The 18,763-nt window shown below is 40.7% G+C and overlaps 1 protein-coding gene across 6 annotated transcripts in view; it reads left to right on the forward strand.

Moving 5' to 3' along the window:
* LOC307017819 (protein Aster-B-like) overlaps positions 1 to 18,622 on the forward strand; it is a 68,523-nt gene extending 49,901 nt beyond the window's left edge. For 4 of the 6 annotated variants that reach the window (XM_079647626.1, XM_079647629.1, XM_079647628.1 and 1 more), the window contains 16 exons: positions 2,806 to 2,890; positions 4,054 to 4,157; positions 4,527 to 4,622; positions 4,870 to 4,950; positions 5,644 to 5,759; positions 6,443 to 6,611; positions 7,513 to 7,687; positions 7,840 to 7,983; positions 9,585 to 9,703; positions 9,790 to 9,932; positions 10,116 to 10,219; positions 11,449 to 11,694; positions 11,849 to 11,936; positions 12,546 to 12,653; positions 13,392 to 13,512; positions 14,781 to 18,622. In XM_079647626.1, coding sequence (XP_079503752.1) covers positions 2,806 to 2,890; positions 4,054 to 4,157; positions 4,527 to 4,622; positions 4,870 to 4,950; positions 5,644 to 5,759; positions 6,443 to 6,611; positions 7,513 to 7,687; positions 7,840 to 7,983; positions 9,585 to 9,703; positions 9,790 to 9,932; positions 10,116 to 10,219; positions 11,449 to 11,694; positions 11,849 to 11,936; positions 12,546 to 12,653; positions 13,392 to 13,512; positions 14,781 to 14,876 — 1,995 coding nt within the window. In that variant the 3' untranslated portion in view covers positions 14,877 to 18,622. Of the gene's footprint in view, positions 2,199 to 2,805; positions 2,891 to 4,053; positions 4,158 to 4,526; positions 4,623 to 4,869; positions 4,951 to 5,643; positions 5,760 to 6,442; positions 6,612 to 7,512; positions 7,688 to 7,839; positions 7,984 to 9,584; positions 9,704 to 9,789; positions 9,933 to 10,115; positions 10,220 to 11,448; positions 11,695 to 11,848; positions 11,937 to 12,545; positions 12,654 to 13,391; positions 13,513 to 14,780 lie in introns of all 6 variants that reach the window. The other 2 variants (XM_079647631.1, XM_079647627.1) reach the window with 2 other exon arrangements.
* The last annotated feature ends 141 nt before the right edge of the window (positions 18,623 to 18,763 follow it).

The raw sequence follows: 18,763 nt of genomic DNA on the forward strand, positions 1-18,763 counted from the left end.
GCATTTCCTGGAAACTTATCCTAACCTTAACCATAACCAACACATGCCTAACCCTAACCATTACCTGGAAGCCAGAAAACCACCCGCAGAGAGAAACTCTTCACCGACCTGCCGCCTTTTTATTAAAATAAACAGAGCAAACTAAACACCTGTCCTTTGGAATCTTTTAAACTTACCTGACCTTGATCTTAGTGGTTTTTATTTTCCAGTGACATCTAGTTCATTTTATACGATTTTACTAACCCGGTGTGCCCCCCTTCCCTCTTTTTATTATTGTTAGTTTAATTTTAACACTCCTTTTACTTTTAAATGTATTTATAGTTACTTAATTTTGATTATTGGGGAGATTAAATGTATTTAATGCATGGTTTTAACTAACATAACTGGAATCACTCTTAAATTTACCATTTTAGATCCCCTTCTCATTTAAGTTATTTTACTGATTCCATTGGGACGAGCTCCATACACGCACACAACACCTGCACACGCATGCACGCACACCTGCACACATTCACACGCACACGCACACACACACACGCGCGCGCGCCCCGCCCCCCTCCAGAGATCCTGGGTTGGGGAGATCTGCTTTTTAACATACTCTGCCGCCGTTCCGTTGTCCAGCCCCGTCCCGCACTTTCTTAATAGGGCTATATTTATGGAGGTTTTTAATGTTTTTTTAAACGCCTATTGACCGAGAGCCAGTGCACCACGCAGGGCTCCTCCGGAGCTCTACGCTCTTCCACTACCTAACCCTAACCCTAACCAAGTCTTCACCCTAAAATGAATGATTCCCCTCATGGGGACCTCCATTTTGTCCCCATAAGGGAGGTGAGTCCCCACACGTGAATGTGTAAACAGACTTAGGTCCCCACAAGTATAGTAATGCTAGACCACACACACACACACGGAGGACTTGCATTGATTCCTACACTTCCTGTTGTTGTGGTTGTTGTGGGACACAGTCTGCTTTATACTGACAGGCCAAAGGAGTATTTAGAGAAAAAAAAAGAAGAAACAGGAGAGTAGTGAAACTTAACATCTAAAGTAGAACCATGCAGCGACTGGGCAATGGTAAACAAATACTCATAAGCACACGCACACACACACTCTCCAGATGACCTTGAGTAAACCCAGTCCCTTGTAGGACCTCCCCCCCCCCCCCCCCCCCCTGCCCTCTTTCTCTTCTTTCACTTCTTAGACCAATAACACACTCACTCTGGCTCCTCCTGTTTCCAAACCCTCAGCGCTGTCACACAGCTCAGTCTGACGAGGAATCTCAGGATTATGTATCCACATGTTACTCCGGTCGTACCTCTTCTTTTTTCTATAAGTTGTTTTTAAGTTGGACATCAGAAGTGTGTGTGGAGTTATGGTGCGGATGGACTAACGTGAAGAAGAGAACTTTCTGCACAGAGAGAAGAGTTCCTCCTGCAGCCAGGCTGTTCCTTGGAGTAATCTGATGATAATGATCTACAATGTGTGAGATCCAGCAGAACATCATGGACAAAGAACCTCCTGCCTTATTCTGAGACGACCATCAATGGTTTTGGAATTAATTGACTTCATAATACTTCGTCATCTTTTACAAAGTCTACTTCTTCCTTTTGGATACATGAGCCTCTTCCTGAGAACATATGTTGGGTTTGTGCAACATGAAGAATGCACATTAAAAAAGGATAATATAAGAAGGGGGTTGTCATTTTGCTTTCCATCCTGAAATCAATAATACATTGTTGCAACAGTTAAACTCTCAAGCTGTTGCTGCTGCAGGCAGAACATGAGCGTGTGACCGGAGTGTGTGACCGGTGTGTTTGTGTGTGTGTGTGTGTGTGTGTGTGTGTGTGTGTGTGTGTGTGTGTGTGTGTGTGTGTGTGTGTGTGTGTGTGTGTGTGTGTGTGTGTGTGTGTGTGTGTGTGTGTGTGTGTGTGTGTGTGTGTGTGTATGGACTCGATCCACTGCTTTTGATATCTGTAAACAGAACAATATGAAGGAAAGGAAAGCAGACAGATAAAACAAGTTGCCAAAAGGACAGTAACTCGAGACAAGACAAAAGGAGAATAAAAAGAAGGACGATGACTCCAGTGCAGACTCAGAGTGTATCAGCCCTGGACTCAGACTGGGACAGAGACTCAGAGTGTGAGGCGGGGGGGCCGGCCCAGTGGCAGCAGTGGGACTGGGCCTCTGAGCGGGTCCCTGCTGTAAGTCAATGGATCACAAGCAAAAATTAGAAGGGCTGGTGAAAAATATGTCATTTGTAAAAAGTGAATGTGTTGAAAATCTGTGGCGTAGTTTTTAAATACTGTGTCAAATTTGACCAAAAGTTACAGTACCTCAACTCCTGGCAGTTTGAAATCAGAACAAGTAATGAGTCTCATGGTATGCAAATTTTTAGAATTCAGCTCTTTCTCTCGGCCTAGGTGCTTCTGGTCCTCTCCTGACTGATAGGTGCAGTTTTACTGTCAGAAACAGCAGGTGCATGCTTTGCTTTGATCAGACTTGTTGATGAATTGCAGATTTTATCTCAGGAAGGACCAGTCTATTGAAGTCCTTTTTGAGTATATCAATCCACAGTGTGATTAGGTCAAACTGGCAATCACAACAGTCCTCAAAGACCATAAGTTATTGATGCAAGATCGAAAAGTCCAGCAGGATACATCATCTGGGGACCATGAGTGTAAATGGCAATCCATTCAACATTTGTTTACTAGAAAATTGCCACGAGTGCCATTAGTCCCATTTTTGCACTGTAGGAGTATATGATATGTATACACTGTCAATATATAAACATGTTTTTTGTCTCCGTAGGTATTGAGTCCAACCTACAAGCAGCGCAATGAGGACTTCAGGAAGCTCTTCAAGCAGCTGCCGGACACTGAACGCCTCATCGTGGGTGAGTCTGAAGCAGGCATCAAACTGCGTCAGGGTTGCTATAATGAATAGAAGTTCAACGATATCACATTATCAATACATTATCAAAAGAAGAAATCGACAAATATATATAGTTTGAAGATAAAATAGTTTTAAGGGAATTTTACTGTTTTGCCACTTCTCTAAAAAGATAAATCTGCCCAAAATGAATCTAAACGACTTGTTTTACACAGACCTACTGCATTCAATACCTGGCTTTACTTTAAAGTGTGTAAGTTGCTGTGTTTTATTGCTATGCATTGAACATAATATGGAGTATTCATGAAACTATGTCACCACGTCAGGGTTTTTATCTACTTAAAGGTGAGGTAGGTAAGTTTGAGAAACCGGCTTGAGATACACTTTTTGTTATAGTCCATGGAATGCTCTTAACACCCCGATAGCAATGAATATCTTAAGTGCTTTGACAACAAATCCATAAAAAAATATCCTCTGTGGAAGCCGTAGTACTGTAAAAAGCACGAACAATCATCTGAGCCGGCCCGGCTAAAATAACTGGATGGCCTACCTGCCTGTCAGCCTTCCATCTGTGCACAAACTTATCTCGTGCCCTCATTGGTCATGTGCGCATTCCTGTGTGTTGGAGGAGGGGTTCTGTAAGGAAGTGGCAGATTTTTTCCGGCTGGGTATTTTCAAATTCTAGCGCACTCGAGCTGGTTTCTCCAAAATTACCTACCTCACCTTTAAGGGTCCTTTGAGGAAAAATGTTGGAAACTTGTGGTCTATCAAATAATGTTATCACGTCCCATAGGCAATAGCAATTGAGAGAAACTAAGCAAAGGGGGGGTGGGTGAGGGAGCATATTTCTACAAACTTTGTTTGAGAGACTTACAGTCTTTGAAAGTGCTCGTCTGCACTGCACTGATATGCATGCATACACTAAAATGTACTTCAATAGCAAAGATGACAAATATTGAAAAAGTGTTGCTCCCATGGCCTCAACTGCTGACATCCTGCCTTCATCCTTTCCACATGACCTCTTAGTCAATAACATTATCCTTTGCTTTTCAATGCTATGGACTCGTGATGGCGCTCCCATGCTCCCTGAGCTCCTAGCTCAATGGTAGAGGTCTGTTTTAAAACACAGTTGTCTTTCGTTGACCTTTGACCTTTAACTCCTTCCAGATTACTCATGTGCCCTGCAGCGAGACATCCTCCTGCAGGGACGCCTCTACCTCTCAGAGAACTGGATTTGTTTCTACAGCAACATCTTCCGATGGGAAACTCTGGTGAGGACACGCCTCTGACTTTTCATATCGAGCTCGTATGGGGCCGTACAATAGTGTAAAGACTGGTTTGGAAAATATTGGTATTGACTTTGTTTTGGCCATCAACACGAAAACAAATCCTAGATAATTTGTTTCACAAAAATATAACAATGTCAACATAAGCAAGCAGCACTTTTCCTCTGTCCATTTGTTACTGTATATAATTAAGGCTGAGTCTTAAAACATATATTATTGCTTTGGAGGAGAGACACATGTTGGTATAAAAATGATTCAACACAGAGACACATGATTAGAGCTTAGAAAAGTGACTTTTTCTCTCTTTGGTAAGAGGTATTAACTTATACATGATATCTGCTCTTTCCTCTCAAGCTGATGGTGCGACTGAAGGACATCTGCTCCATGACCAAGGAGAAGACGGCCCGCCTCATCCCCAACGCCATCCAGCTCTGCACCGACAACGACAAGGTACTTCCTCATCCATACCTTTATTATTCACAACTGTACAATCTCAGAAAATTCATTTTATATGTAAGAGGCATTCTTACCAATAAAGAATAGGCATTAGCAGTAAAAAGAAGATTCAGCCTTTTGTCAGACAGGTTTTCAGTGTTCCAAATAATACAAATCATAAAAAAACGACTTCTTAAAAATACTTTTCCATGAATTCATCCATCTGTAATCTCACTGTTTGCTGTCTGTACTCTTCTTTCAGCACTTTTTCAGCTCTTTCGGGGCGAGGGACCGGACGTACATGATGATGTTCAGACTGTGGCAGAACGCTCTCCTGGAGAAGGTGAGACCACCCACACTGTCATTGTTCAGGGGGGCGTGCTGCTAATGTTTATCACTTAACGCTGGGGTAGGTAAGAATGGAGAAACCAGCTCGAGTGCGCTAGAATTTGCAAATACGCAGCCGAAAAAAATCTGCCACTTCCTTACAGAGCCCCTCCTCCAACACACACAAACGCGCACATGACCACTGAGGGCACTAGATAACTTTGTGCACAGATGGAAGGCTGACAGGCAGGTAGGCCATCCAGTTATTTTAGCCGGGCCGGCTCAAATGATTGGTCGTGCTTTTTACAGCACCAAGGCTTCCACAGATGACAATTTTTTATGTATTTATTGTCAAAGCACTTAAGATATTCATTGCTATCGGGGTGTTAAGAGCATTCCATGGAATATAACAACAAGTGTTTCTGAAGTGGATTACCTACCCTACCTTTAATATATTATAACTCAACAATGTTTCAGTAATTGAGGCTTTGGAAGTGAGAATTGGTTGGTATTCAACATTTATGATTTCAAATTCCACTTCTGCCAAATACCACATGGACCACATTACACCCTTGCACTTTATTTACTATCATAAATTGAGATTTTTACAAATGTTTCATAGTTATCTGCCAACCAAATTCTGTTTTGACAAGCTCAGAGAGTGACATGTATTTCTTTCTCTTCCTCTCCACTCTCACTTCTTTCTCAGCCTTTATGTCCCAAAGAGCTGTGGCACTTTGTCCATCAGTGCTATGGTAATGAACTGGGTCTGACCAGTGACGATGAGGACTATGTCCCTCCTGATGAAGACTTCAACACCATGGGGTGAGTTTTAACACAACCATTCAAATATGATGCATCCACCATGTGTTCCATTTCCTGCAGTTATGGTAAGAAATACTTCTGGTGTAAACACATTGTTATGTTATTATGAACATCACAATTGATTTGAGTCTGAAATGACTGCTTTCTTTCTTACTTCTTTAAGTATTAGGGAATGTATTATTATCAATTTGGTGATGTTTTATGGTAACGGAATGGTAATGAGTGATTCACTACCACATTGGTAGAAAACAAAAAGTTTAAAGACCAAATGTGTATTTAAACGTGCCATTTGACAACTCCAATGAACTAGAAATCATAAAATTAAGGTTTCAAGTTTAGGAAGATGGTGAAATATTCTGCAAATTAAACCAATAACCTAATATTATGTAGTTTTGGTGATACAGAACAAGGGATACATACAAATGAAAAAAAAACGGTGATACACAGGTAAGCTGTACTAAGAAATAGTAGCAGAGTTTCTATGTGTTTTTTTTATTATTTACAACTGAAATAGTCATCAGGGATCCAAACAGTCAAAATATTTGATGTCCCTCTTGCAGGACAATAAGTCAATTAAAACCATGACACCCCCATCACACCATGCATGTGTGCAGCCCAGTGCGGGCGGTGTGCAGCAAGCTGGTAACCTTGACCTACAGCTGCTGTCCGTCTCCATGGTGCAGGTACTGTGAGGAGCTTCCTGTGGAGGAGAACATCGAGCAGAGCCACGACATCAGCAACAACCTCAGCAAGAACCCCGAGGCCAAGCCCGATGTGAGCCCCCTCGTGCCTCACAGACCCTTCCCCGAAATCAGCCCCCCGGAGCTGCCCAGTACGGAGCCCCCAGCCCCTGTGAGTGCACGGGACTCCCCGCATAACTGTGTTCGTACTGTGGGAGATAGCAAACATTGTATCTTTGGGGACTTCTAAAACACACAAGAAAGTTGAAGCTGGCTTCCTGTAGCGATCATTGTACGTACACATAGTGTTAATAAGATACTGTACACATATACCGGATATTAAACACACACAAGTAAATAGCTATTATATACAGCGAAGCCATATTAAGGAATAGACAAAAAACATGAATGTAAAGTTGGTCTCTGTGAGACTCTGCTGACAGTGGAGACTTCTGATTAGAATAATCAGAGCACTAATTGCTATAAGAGATAATAATGTGGTTGCCTTTTATTTCATAGAAGTCTTGATAAAGCCCCCAAGGAGTCTGAGTGACATAAATAAATAGGATTTTGTAAAACTGTGCCATCATAATGAACCATCATCACACATTACATAAGTTCTCAATGTGTCCTCATTATCGGCACAATGATGAATGCAAAGCACATGTTCCACTGCTGTACTGTTTTAACAGAAATGATAATACTGCATTACGACACATGAAGGGTTTGCATAAAACATTTGTTATACTATTACATTTCAACAATGTATCATGTTGTTAGTTCACATACAGTACATCTTAAGGAAGTGCTTCAAAGGAAAGCGCAGATTACAGTTTACTCATAAAGATCAGTATCATCATGACAGTTGCTCAGCCAATGAATTCTATTGTATCATTTATTCTGTGGGTCTGCTCTATCGGAGTTTGAGAATTGTTACCCTTTTTTAAATGTTGATCTATCTCTTTTGAGTTCCCCAACTTCATGGACTGGAATACTGAAGCTTTATAAATAAGTGTGATGTACTTTTACTCTTCAGTATCACTGGTTGATCATGTTCTCTTCCCCTGGTCCAGCAGTGTGACCCGGCCCCTGTGGAGGTCGTGTCCAGCCCCTTACCTGACGCAGACTTCCTGACCCTTCTCCTGCCCGAGAACCTCGAAAACACCGCCCCTTTGCAGCCGTTGGACCTCAACGAGAACGAGGACCTGCCCACCGAATTAAGCGACTCATCCGACACGCATGATGAAGGTGAGTCATTTCACCCTGCCTCGTAAAAATAAATCAACAATTAACTTCAGACAGTTCATTCCCAGGGGTTTTTTCTCTATCAAAGTCGATTTCTCATATGTTTATCTGATTAGTTTTAACCGTAGTCTCACACAGAAATATTGTTTATGCAGGTGAGGTCCAGGCTTTCCACGAGGACCTGGGTGGCCGGCAGTTCATCAACGAAGTGTACAAGTTTGGTGTGGACAAGATGTATGACTTACTCTTCACTGAGTCTGACTTCATGAGGGACTTTCGGGAGCAGAGGAGGTTCTCAGGTAAAGTCAGGGGCATCTCCACCAGTGTCACGCTATTACATCAAGACAGAATCTGAAGTTACAAAAAGGTCAACAACCTAAACAAAAGGAAGGGCCTCAGTTCTTCATAACAGTTAGTAGTTGAAGACATGGATATATCACAGATTTGTACAGAACATTAACAGGATTGTATACATTAAGATTCAAGATGCATTTAATGTCTATCTAAAACACAGAGATGCACAATGCAATGCAAGTAGTGATCCCTTTACGAAATACGAAATCACAAAACCAAACTTTGTGTAATGAGTACTGAGGATTACTTCTGGGGTAGTCTGATTCTGAAATGAAGCTGCTCTCTAGTCTGATGGTTCGACTGCAGAAACTTCTACATTGTTTAGCAGAAGGAAGTGGGGTGAAAGGTTGTTGCTGGGGTTGGTTCTTTAAATATCTCTCTTGGGATTTGAGATAGGCACTAAAAAAAAACTATTATCACTGATGCCGTGCAGATTGGTTCCAACCCTGTCTACCAGGAGCCCTCGTGTCCTGGGCCGTGCACATCCTATGTTTGTAATGTTTCCAGTCAGAATGCTTTTTATTGCCACTCTGTGAAAGTAAAGACGAGAACTTGGCATGGGATTTTTTTCTTTAGTTTCCTTGTAAACTGCCGAGTAATGTTAAGGAAATCCACAATCTACAGAATGATCTCCATGTCGGGGTAGAGTTGTGGGTGTGCGGTACGGGGCTGAACATACAGCCCTTCAGTGCTCTGGTGAGAACAAGAGAAGAAGATTACCAATTCAGACTGACTGGGGTTTGTGAGGAAACCAATATCCAGTTGCAGAATTTAGTAGTACTAGTGCTGAGAATGCCAATGGGGGAGATTGTATTACGGTTGTTTTGCTAAAACTGAGCTGAAATAAACAGATTCGATGCCTCTGCATTTTAGCCTGTGATATTCTGGATATTTTCCAACAAATCTTAAGTGATAGCTCCTCAGTCTTTACTAATGCTACCCCTTTCCCTTATTGATGCCAGCTTTCAGTTCCAATCGTTCAATGCTGTATTTCTGCTGTGTTTCTTTGTTGGCTCTGAACAGGGCCGTCTCCGGTTCCCTTACTGTGATGTTGATGGTTGTGTTTCTATCATAGGCAATAGATTCAGCAAAAAGATAACATATTGAAACAAAGATGTTTTAAGAAATACCCCAGATTGCTGGTTTGATTTGATTTGATATAAAATAATTACCAATTTCAAAAAATGATCTGCATCAAAATAAGTACCGTAAAAGTGAAAGTGAAAAATGAAAGAATGCATTGTTAGGGGTGAACTTAAATCTCTTTAAACTACTATAAGCCCTCAGTTTTTCTAAATATGAAATGGCATATTGTGCTCAGTAGTGATGTGAACCGTGATTGAGAAATTGTGACCTTCTATATTTTTGAAGCTGATTTTAAACAGTTTTTCTTTGTAATTCTACACCTGACTGTTCATCAGCCAAAGTGTGTGAAGTGAAATGTGCATGTTTTTATCATACAAACAAAACAACATTAGATATGTAGCTGTGCTCAAAGACTTCTCAGGGTCCCTTGAAGTTTAATTTTTCAGATGTTTTCCTGCAGATGTGGTGTATCACACGTGGAGGACAGAGGAGGACGGTAACCAGTCAAAAGAGATCATGTACACCATCGCCCTGAACAATCCCCTGGCTCCAAAGACAGCCACAGTCACTGAGACACAGGTGAGGACTGAAGAGCAGCCTAAAGTCCCTGAAGGTCTCACTTGAATGGTTTATTCATTGTGAAAATGTGTGCTGTGTGAGTTCAGACTCTGTACAAGGCCAGCCAGGAGAACGAGTGCTACATCATCGATGCAGAGGTGATCGCCCACGATGTTCCCTACCACGACTACTTCTACACCCTCAACCGCTACATGCTCACCAGAGTAGCCAAGAACAGGTGTCGTCTTAGGTACTGAAAATATTTACTCTCATATATGTTCCACGACAAAGAGAAGTGTGCTTCCCTCAAGGGCCAAGTGCTGAGTTAATGCATTACAACAAAACGAAAGCACTCTCACTGTGATCCATTTCAGGTGAATATTTTAGAACACGCAGAAATGCTATAATAAATATATGTGTGTGTATCCTGCAGGGTGTCAACAGAGCTTCGGTACAGGAAGCACCCATGGGGGCTTGTCAAGGGCTTCATTGAGAGGAACTTCTGGAGTGGCCTGAATGAGTACTTCAGACACTTAGGTTAGCACAACACAAACAAGATTTTACAAATATCTCTGGTCTTTTTTAACCTTCGTCTTATCCCTTTGCATTGTGTTTGTGGTTAACACTGTTGCTTACTGTATATAGTAAGTATATTTTGGTCAATTTGGCTTTTTTCTTTAAGCTGATTTTAAGGAAATGTTTGTTATAAACCGATAGAACAGCTGTACAAGAGAGCTATCAAGGTGTTTGGCAGAAAGCCTTATTCATACCACCACTGTACCATCCTTGAAAAACAACATTTCTTAAGTTTTGACAATTTTAAGTCTTTTAAAAGTATGTGCTTTATTTATAAATGTTTACATGGACTGCCCCCCTACCCTTAGTGGAATTCATCCACAAAAAAGACACTGGACGCTGCACTAGGTCAGAAACCAGAGGAGACTGTGAGGTCCACTGTAGACGGACCACTTTTGGACAAAATGTCCTCTCCATTAAAGGCAGCTCACTCTGGAATAGCCTCCCAACTGAGATACGGGATTGTCCCACTCTCAATAACTTCAAAGGTCAACTCAAAGAATGGTTGAGAAACAACCAGACGTACAATCACCGCTAAATGCACTTTAATACAGGGGTATCTCCTCTTGCACTTTATGCATCTCTTGTATCTCCTCTTGCACTTTATGTAGCTCTTGTATCTTCTCTTGCACTTTTTATGTCGTTGCTGCTATATTGTATTACCATTTGGTAAATACCTGTGTATGCTGCTCTTGCTCTTTTGCACTTTTTGCATATCATGTATTTTGTTTTTGCTATGTTTGTAAAATGTAATTTTCTTAAATGTTTTATGTGAGGGACTGCGGATGGAAGTTAGCTCAAAGCTAAATCTGGCACTGTTACGCTTGACACATTTTTAATGTTCATTACTGTGCATTGTCCCTGCCAAATACACGATGAAATAAATAAATAGAAAGTAGATATTTAGCAAGCTAGTTTGATGTTTGAATGTGAGAGAGCTACAGAGTATGGGGGAGGGAGGAGGAAAATGTTTTTGCATGTCGATTTTTATGATTGTGTAAAGTTGGCAAAAGTCATAATGATTCATCTGATTGATTTTAAGTCATGTGACTCAAGTCAAATGGCAGCTTATTTTGCCAGAAGAAATTGTCAAATTGTTTACTAAATGAAGATGGAATCAAAAAACTGAACCAAATACCAACTCTCACTGAAACCTTAACCTCTCATTCTCTCTGGTGTATTTCTTCTAGAGTTGGCGCTGAGTAAGCTGGATGTGATGTTGATGGAGCCTCACAGACAGTCACCTAAAACCAAGGCTCTGAGGATGTGTACCAGCCGCCGGAGGAAACGGATACTAGTCCATCACCTCAGAACTCCGGGGAACATGGACAAGGCTTTGAGCCCCGTCAGCACTCCTGAGAATGAGGAGGACGAAGACATCCACCTCACCAAACACGTGGCAGGCCAGCCCTTCAGAGGCCACCAGCTGATCTGTGGTCAGTGAAGCACTGTAGAACTGACATGACAAGATAAGAAATGTGGCCTCCTTGTGCATTTCAGAGAAAAAAGTCAACACATAACAATCTTTAAAGATGTTTGAGATTCTGTCACAATTTATTTATTTCTGTTTTTTTTTGTATTCTCCGGTAGGTTCCACACAGACCAGACACATACCTGACTCTCCAGGTGGTTTTGCACTCTACAACTTCTCCAAACTCCTGCTTCTCATCGGCCTTGTGTGAGTTACAGCATTTATTGTCCCTGTTTGGTGACAGACAAATGTTTCATAACATATGACCGACAGAAAACTCCAACTGCAATCATCTCCAAAATAAATGTTTTCCATTTACTGATCAATAAATGCTTTTACGATTAAGACTGCAATCACTTTTCTGTCCCCTGTTTGCACTAAATGCCCTTCCAATTGCTTTGTGCAAAAAAGCATACAAAAGCAGAAAGTCATTTTTGCTTGATTAAATGCTTGAATGAGTGGTTGATTATCTGAATGTATGTCAATGAATTGTCTGTCATTTGGCAGAATGTCACTTCCACTAAGACAAAGCCAATCAGGGTTGATATTTGCATTCTATCACATCTCATGGTAATTGTAATAATCTACCAGGAATATTTGAGGATGTTCTCTGTCTTTCTTCTTTATTTTTGTTTTGTTTCAATCTTTTGTAATCCCCCTGTTCTCTCTGTTCTTGTCTTTAATTGCATCCCATAGGATCTCTATAAGGTATTTCTATTCCTGCCATGGCCCTGATTCCTTTCAGTAAATGGCATGTGATGTGGAAGATGAGGCTCTGTTTTACAGTCTGTGTTTTCTCTCCTTCTCTCTGTGTAGCCTGGTACTGCTGGTGGTTCTCAACGTCATGCTGTTCTACAAGCTGTGGATGCTGGAGTACACCACTCAGAGACTCGCTGCATCGCAGGCAGTGAGACCTGATGAAAGGTAAACATGGACATAGGGAAAGGAATCACTTTTTCTGGTTATGCATGTGTGTGCATTATTCTGTTGCTTCAGATCCTTGGAATGCAAAGGTACACACCAGCATCAAATCTCATGTATAAATCCCATTATGAAAAAAAATGTATTTCTTTGAGAGAGAAGCCCATTGCAAGTCACCCAGCAGTTTACACTATACCAGAATGACTGGTTCAAGGAAATCCTGAGCTAGCCCTAACTTTAAGCTTTATCAAAGAGGAGAGTCTTCAGCCGGCTCATACAGTAAATGCTGTACACACACTTGGAGCTGGTTCCACGGAACAGGAGCTTGATAGCTGAATGCTCTGGCCATTGTACTTTTGGAGACTCTATGAACAACAAGGAACAATGCATTCTGTGATCACAGTGCTCTAGCAATAGGGTATTATTAGCTCTTTGAGATAAGATGGTGCCAGACCCTTAACATAAGGGCCTTGTTTGTGAAGAGAAGGATTTTAAATACCAGTAAGAGCGCAGCTAATAAGTGATAACATGCCGAATCTCCAAATGTTTTGCTTCAGCCTCATTTCGATTTTAATTGAGAAGAGATATCACATGATTTTACGATCTGAGCCTGAAAAACAGGTTTTCAAAATCCTCAATCTGGCCCTTTCTGGCTCCTCCTCAGACGGTCATTTCTTCTTTCTTTTGTTAAAGTAAAGTCCAGATTTCTTTGTGTCTCATTTTCTACCTGTGTCTCACCAGCGGAGCTCCGGACACCCAGCTGGAATGGATGCAGCTCACGGACTCCCAGCAGCGCGACGATGAAGAGGATCTCCAGAAGTGGAAGGAGATAATCAGATCCTCAGTGGTGCAGCTCGATAAGGTGAGAGAGCAGGTCAAACTAAAATACCGCACCATAAAAAAAAGAAAACGTCCCCAGGATAATACAACAACAAAACCCTTATCTATTGCTAGGTTGTTCAGAGATTTTGAAGTGGGGTTTTATGAGGTACGTACATTCCCTGCAGTCAGCATGTCCACAGTTTGGAAACACAGAGATTGAGCTGTAGAATATACTGAAGTGTACACATTTGAACCGCCTTACAAATGTCCCACCCAAAATAAATCTATACAAGTCTAATTGTATGATTTATTTAAAATATTTTCACAGCCAGTGTTCATCCATTTATGCACTCACCAAAGCTACCAGACTCCTTTGAGAACAATAACAATGTTACCTTGCAGAACACGTCAGTTTCTCACCCTCTAAAAACCAAAACCACACAAGGACACAAACAACAGACCAGCAGAATGACTATTGTGTAAATAGTTGGCCTTTATTTTGGGATGTAAAATATTTTTGCTCATGCCTCCATACACAGCATTGCAATGTTTTGCCCCCCTGCCCATACCCCTGTCTGTATTCCCTGACTACGAGTGTGCCCAAAATAGTACAAAACATATACAACCACAATTCTAAAATTCAAAACTATGCCTAGAATGTTTTTTGTAGAAAAGTTATGTTTTGGTTTGAGTACAAATAACTTCACTTAAGATATCCTCTAAATGCTAAACATTATAAATAAAATAAGTGTACAGCAGTGTAGTATTTTGATGAACAGAGGCTGAGTCGCTCACCAGGCAGCTGTTAATTTATGGAGTGGAAGACTGAAGCAGAGCTCTGTTTCCATCAGCCATAAACAGAAGATCAGAAGGAAGTGATCTCTCCTTCTCTCCCTCCATCAAAGCTCTTTACTCCAGAAACAATGTTTAGAGACAGAGACATTTTACTGGAGACTACTGTAGCTCCAGACCTTTATTTACAACATATGAGGTTAAGCTGCTTCAGTTATCTGTCTCAGGCGCGTCCTACAGAACAGATACACTGCTGGTACAATTAAACCAGCAACAGATGTAGTTTTTTGCAGGATGTGACATACCTATTATATCAAAATGTTTAGTTGCTGTTGTCACTTCCTATATTTCCAAATGTGTCCATTCTCGTGTGGATTGTACACTGAAATAACGGAAACGTGGACCTTAATTAAACATCCTCTTTTTTATTTAAATGTATTAGTATGTAATGTCTCAGTTCTTCAATTTTTTTATATTCAGATTTTCTGACTCATTTTCTCCTGCCTTTTCATCCAGATAAAAGACTCCCTTCTTCATCTCCATAAAAGCATTGGCCTCAAGGACCACCCGCCACACCCTGAGTCTGAAAAAAGGAGAACCCAGAATAACTGATCGATAACGTCAAGGCATGCGGACATGATGTGCAATATTCATCCTACCTTTCTGAGCCCATGGAGGGAAGGTGGCCTTCAAAAGGCCCTGCTGGGTGTTCAGTCCGAGCTGCACCCCCCACTCAAGTGACCTCCTCAGACCTGCGGGAGATGAGATGGGATTACACACTGCTCTGTCTCCTGAAGAGAGACAACATCTTTGGCAGGATTTGTCTGCAGCTTTCCTTCCATCTCGATCATCCACGTTCCTTCTCTCCACACAATGCTGCATTAAAACGTTTTGTTTTTTGTTCACATCCAGACAAAGATCAGACTGACCCAAAGCATGCAACTTCTTCTCACTTCCGGTGCTTTGCCAATTGAGAATCCATATTGGAATTATATATGCATTCGCTTTCAGAGGTGCAAAAACACATAGACATTTTCCTACCCTTCAAGGATCTCAAACAGCTGCTGTGTCTCTTTGTTTTATACCTTGAGAAACATGATGAGAGAATTTAACTAATCCACAGCCTGCAGTATCAAAGCTACACTGGAAACCTGATCCTTGAATTAAATGTATTATATCAACAGATTTCACATAACTGTATTAGGTTAGTTGAAAGCACTAATATTAAGTTTAAATAACAAATATTAGGTTCAACTTAATATTAATATCTTTCATCTAACCTAATAAAGTTATGTGTGATCTGTTGACATACATTTAATTCAACGTTTCAGTTTCCTCAGTGTACACGGAATCAAAATGTAACCTCATACATTTGTGTGTGTTTGTGTGTGTGTGTGTGTGTGTGTGTGTGTGTGTGTGTGTGTGTGTGTGTGTGTGTGTGTGTGCGTGTGTGCGTGCGTGCGTGCGTGCGTGCGTGCGTGCGTGCGTGCGTGCGTGCGTGTGTGTCAGATTATTTGTAGTCAGGGATATTTTTACTGGGCATGCTGGGCAGATCAGGGCTGGTTCCCTGAGAGCTCATGCCATACTTTGTGATTTTATTTTATTTTGTATGTTTATGTGACTTTTATGGCATGCAGTATTCCGAGCTGTCGCTGGAGCATCCCTCTGCTAGCTGAGTGACGTGGTAATGCAGAGGGTTGCAAGCAGAGAGAATTCATGGAAAGAAAGCAGGGACTCTGAGGTCAGCGTGGCACAGCTCCTACTTTCCTAATGCGTTGCCAAGGAAACAAAGAAATGTCTTGTTCACAGCCAACCATTAATGTCATTCCAGTGTTTCAATGATTTACTCCGACACATCTCACTGCTTCATCACTGCCAAGGCTCACACGTCAACATGTTATCCTATTAAGGATAGTCACCGTTGTATAAGCCATGTCTGGGTGTTGCATCAATTCATATGGGATTGTAAGGCAAGGCAAGTTTATTTATATAGCACCTTTCAACACAAGGCAATTCAAAGTGTCATGTATTTGCACTGTGGGTCTCAGTCATGAAGCAGACTGAATGTGAGATGCAGTGAAATGAAATGTGTTCCATCCTTCTGCACTGTTCTTTATTTGCTTCAGTTGTCATTTATGCTTGGTGTTTTGATTGACAAACATTTCTCAGTGGCAGAGATGATCTATAACAGAAATGATCTCAATGAATCCAGCAACAGGCCCAAATGTAGTTGTTTAGTTTGAACCACTACGTTTTTTTTATATCAAGGATACTTGGATATAAGCTATATTCTCTCTCCTTGACTTTGGTTTTGGCTTTAATTGTTGACCTCCCAGTGGTCTCTGCCTCTGAGGAATGTTAGTCTAACTCAACAGGACGCTGTTTATCCTGTCAGTGTTCATATTATTTTGAGAAAATGTGTTCATGTCCCAGTTGGAAGACTCATTTCAGAAATGTAATTAGTCACTGCAGCTATAACAATTTGTCTGATGATATATTCATGAATTTATTGATTAATCACACCCTTGACCGCGCTGTCTGGGAACAGTGTGTGATGTCTTTCAAGGCTTCCATGCCTTTATTTTTATAATACTGGTCCAACCTGTGAAAGTGTTTTATGACTCAAGGATGAACACCAAACTCTTCAAATGTATGACAAATATAATGGAAAGCAACATTTACGTTTGGTTTAAAATATCAAATTTGAAGGTTGATATACAAGGAAAGCTCGTTCAGATGCAGTTTGCTTCGTGCATTATTGAGTGATCGATGGAGAGAAAATAGCGAACGTATTATTTAAATGTATTTTTATATCATTGGGGTTTGGTGAAATTAAAAAAGGGAAATAGGTGCACCTCAAAACTTCTTTAATATTCTACCATTCTATGCACTAACACAATAATCTTTGCAGCAGCCTTGACATTAATAACTATAGGGAAGTTTTTGCTGGATAAAGATTCTTCAAGCCCTTCCACAAAATATGCTGTAGTACAAATATATCTGTGCATCTACAGTATGTGGGTTTGTTTCTACAAGATAAAACAAAACATAAATCAGGACCATCAGCTGCATAAAAGACGATCGTTGTTAACAGATCGAACAGGTAAACTACAAATAGATTACAGTTACGGTGTGAATTCGTTTTGGGCAAATATTCAGATACAAGTGCAAACTTTTATTTTCATTTTTGAATCTTATGAACCACACATAAATGATTAATTCCCTATTTTCTCTCCATATCGTTTGACACTGCAAATGTAAGACTGTTAAATTAGGAGGTGCAATTTGATAACCTTATTTACTCCAAAGCCATGTTTAAAACAGTTCAAATGCATATGTTGAGATGATGTCATTTCACTTGAAATCATGACTTGTTAATGGAATATCTTGTAAAATATCACGAAGTCACGTGGCTCCTCTACTGTATACAATGCATGGCTATTCTATTAATGCTAGCGATTAAGATCATGTTGAACTCCATGCATCGACACTAGAGGTTTCAGTTTAGCACATGTAAACACTGGAGATGAGCCTGAAGAGTAGACACCCTGAGGTTTAATCACCAAGCATCAGTCACAGTGAGGCCCATATGTTATATGCGACAAGTCTGTTTGTGCAATCAACAACATCAATGAAAATGAACCAGCTGACATCAAAATGGAACTTATAAACGAAGATGGTTTGATTGGGTATATTTCTTAAAGAAGCAGTGCAGCATTAGGGGGATCTCTTGGCAGCCATATATTAAAGTATTCATGATCATGTTTTTTTAAGAGTTTAATCATGTGTTTTCTATGCTCTGTAATGTTTCTGCTTGCTGTATGGGGATCTAGTTGGTTGCACTCTGCAAACTGACCACTAGATGTCACTAAAACCTACACACTGAACCTTTAGAGTCGAGTTTCCATGACATCACAGAATGCACCCTCAACTTTCAGCACTCCACACACACACACACACACACACACACACACACACACACACACACACACACACACACACACACACACACACACACACACACACACACACACACACACACACAGGCACGCACAGACACGCACAGCTGCAGTATCTCTTCATCCTGCCTTCAGTCATCTCACTTGGTTGTAAAGCGTTGTGTTCTCCTGTGTGTGCTTACAATATCTGACTTGTCGTCTGAAACCTATTTTGATCTGCATATATGAACAAAAAGTATTTATACAGATATAATAATGTAATGCATATTGTTGTGTAGAGTTATAGTACATATTATAAGGACTCAAACTACGCTGGCAGTGGTTTGAGGATAACAAAAAAGTTATTTTAAGGGAAAAAAAGTGATTCAAGACAGAGGAATGAATAAAAGTGCAAAACAATTCATGGATCAAGTGTGATTTTTTTCATTTGGTGATGTCAGATTTAACTTTCAGTACTAGAGAACTTACCTTTGACAAGGTTCTGAAATTGAACATGTTGAATTGATTATTAATAGTGTACAGATGTCCCATTAAATATAA

Source organism: Notothenia rossii, assembly GCF_949606895.1.
Source record: "Notothenia rossii genome assembly, chromosome: 9".
Lineage (NCBI taxonomy): Eukaryota > Metazoa > Chordata > Actinopteri > Perciformes > Nototheniidae > Notothenia > Notothenia rossii.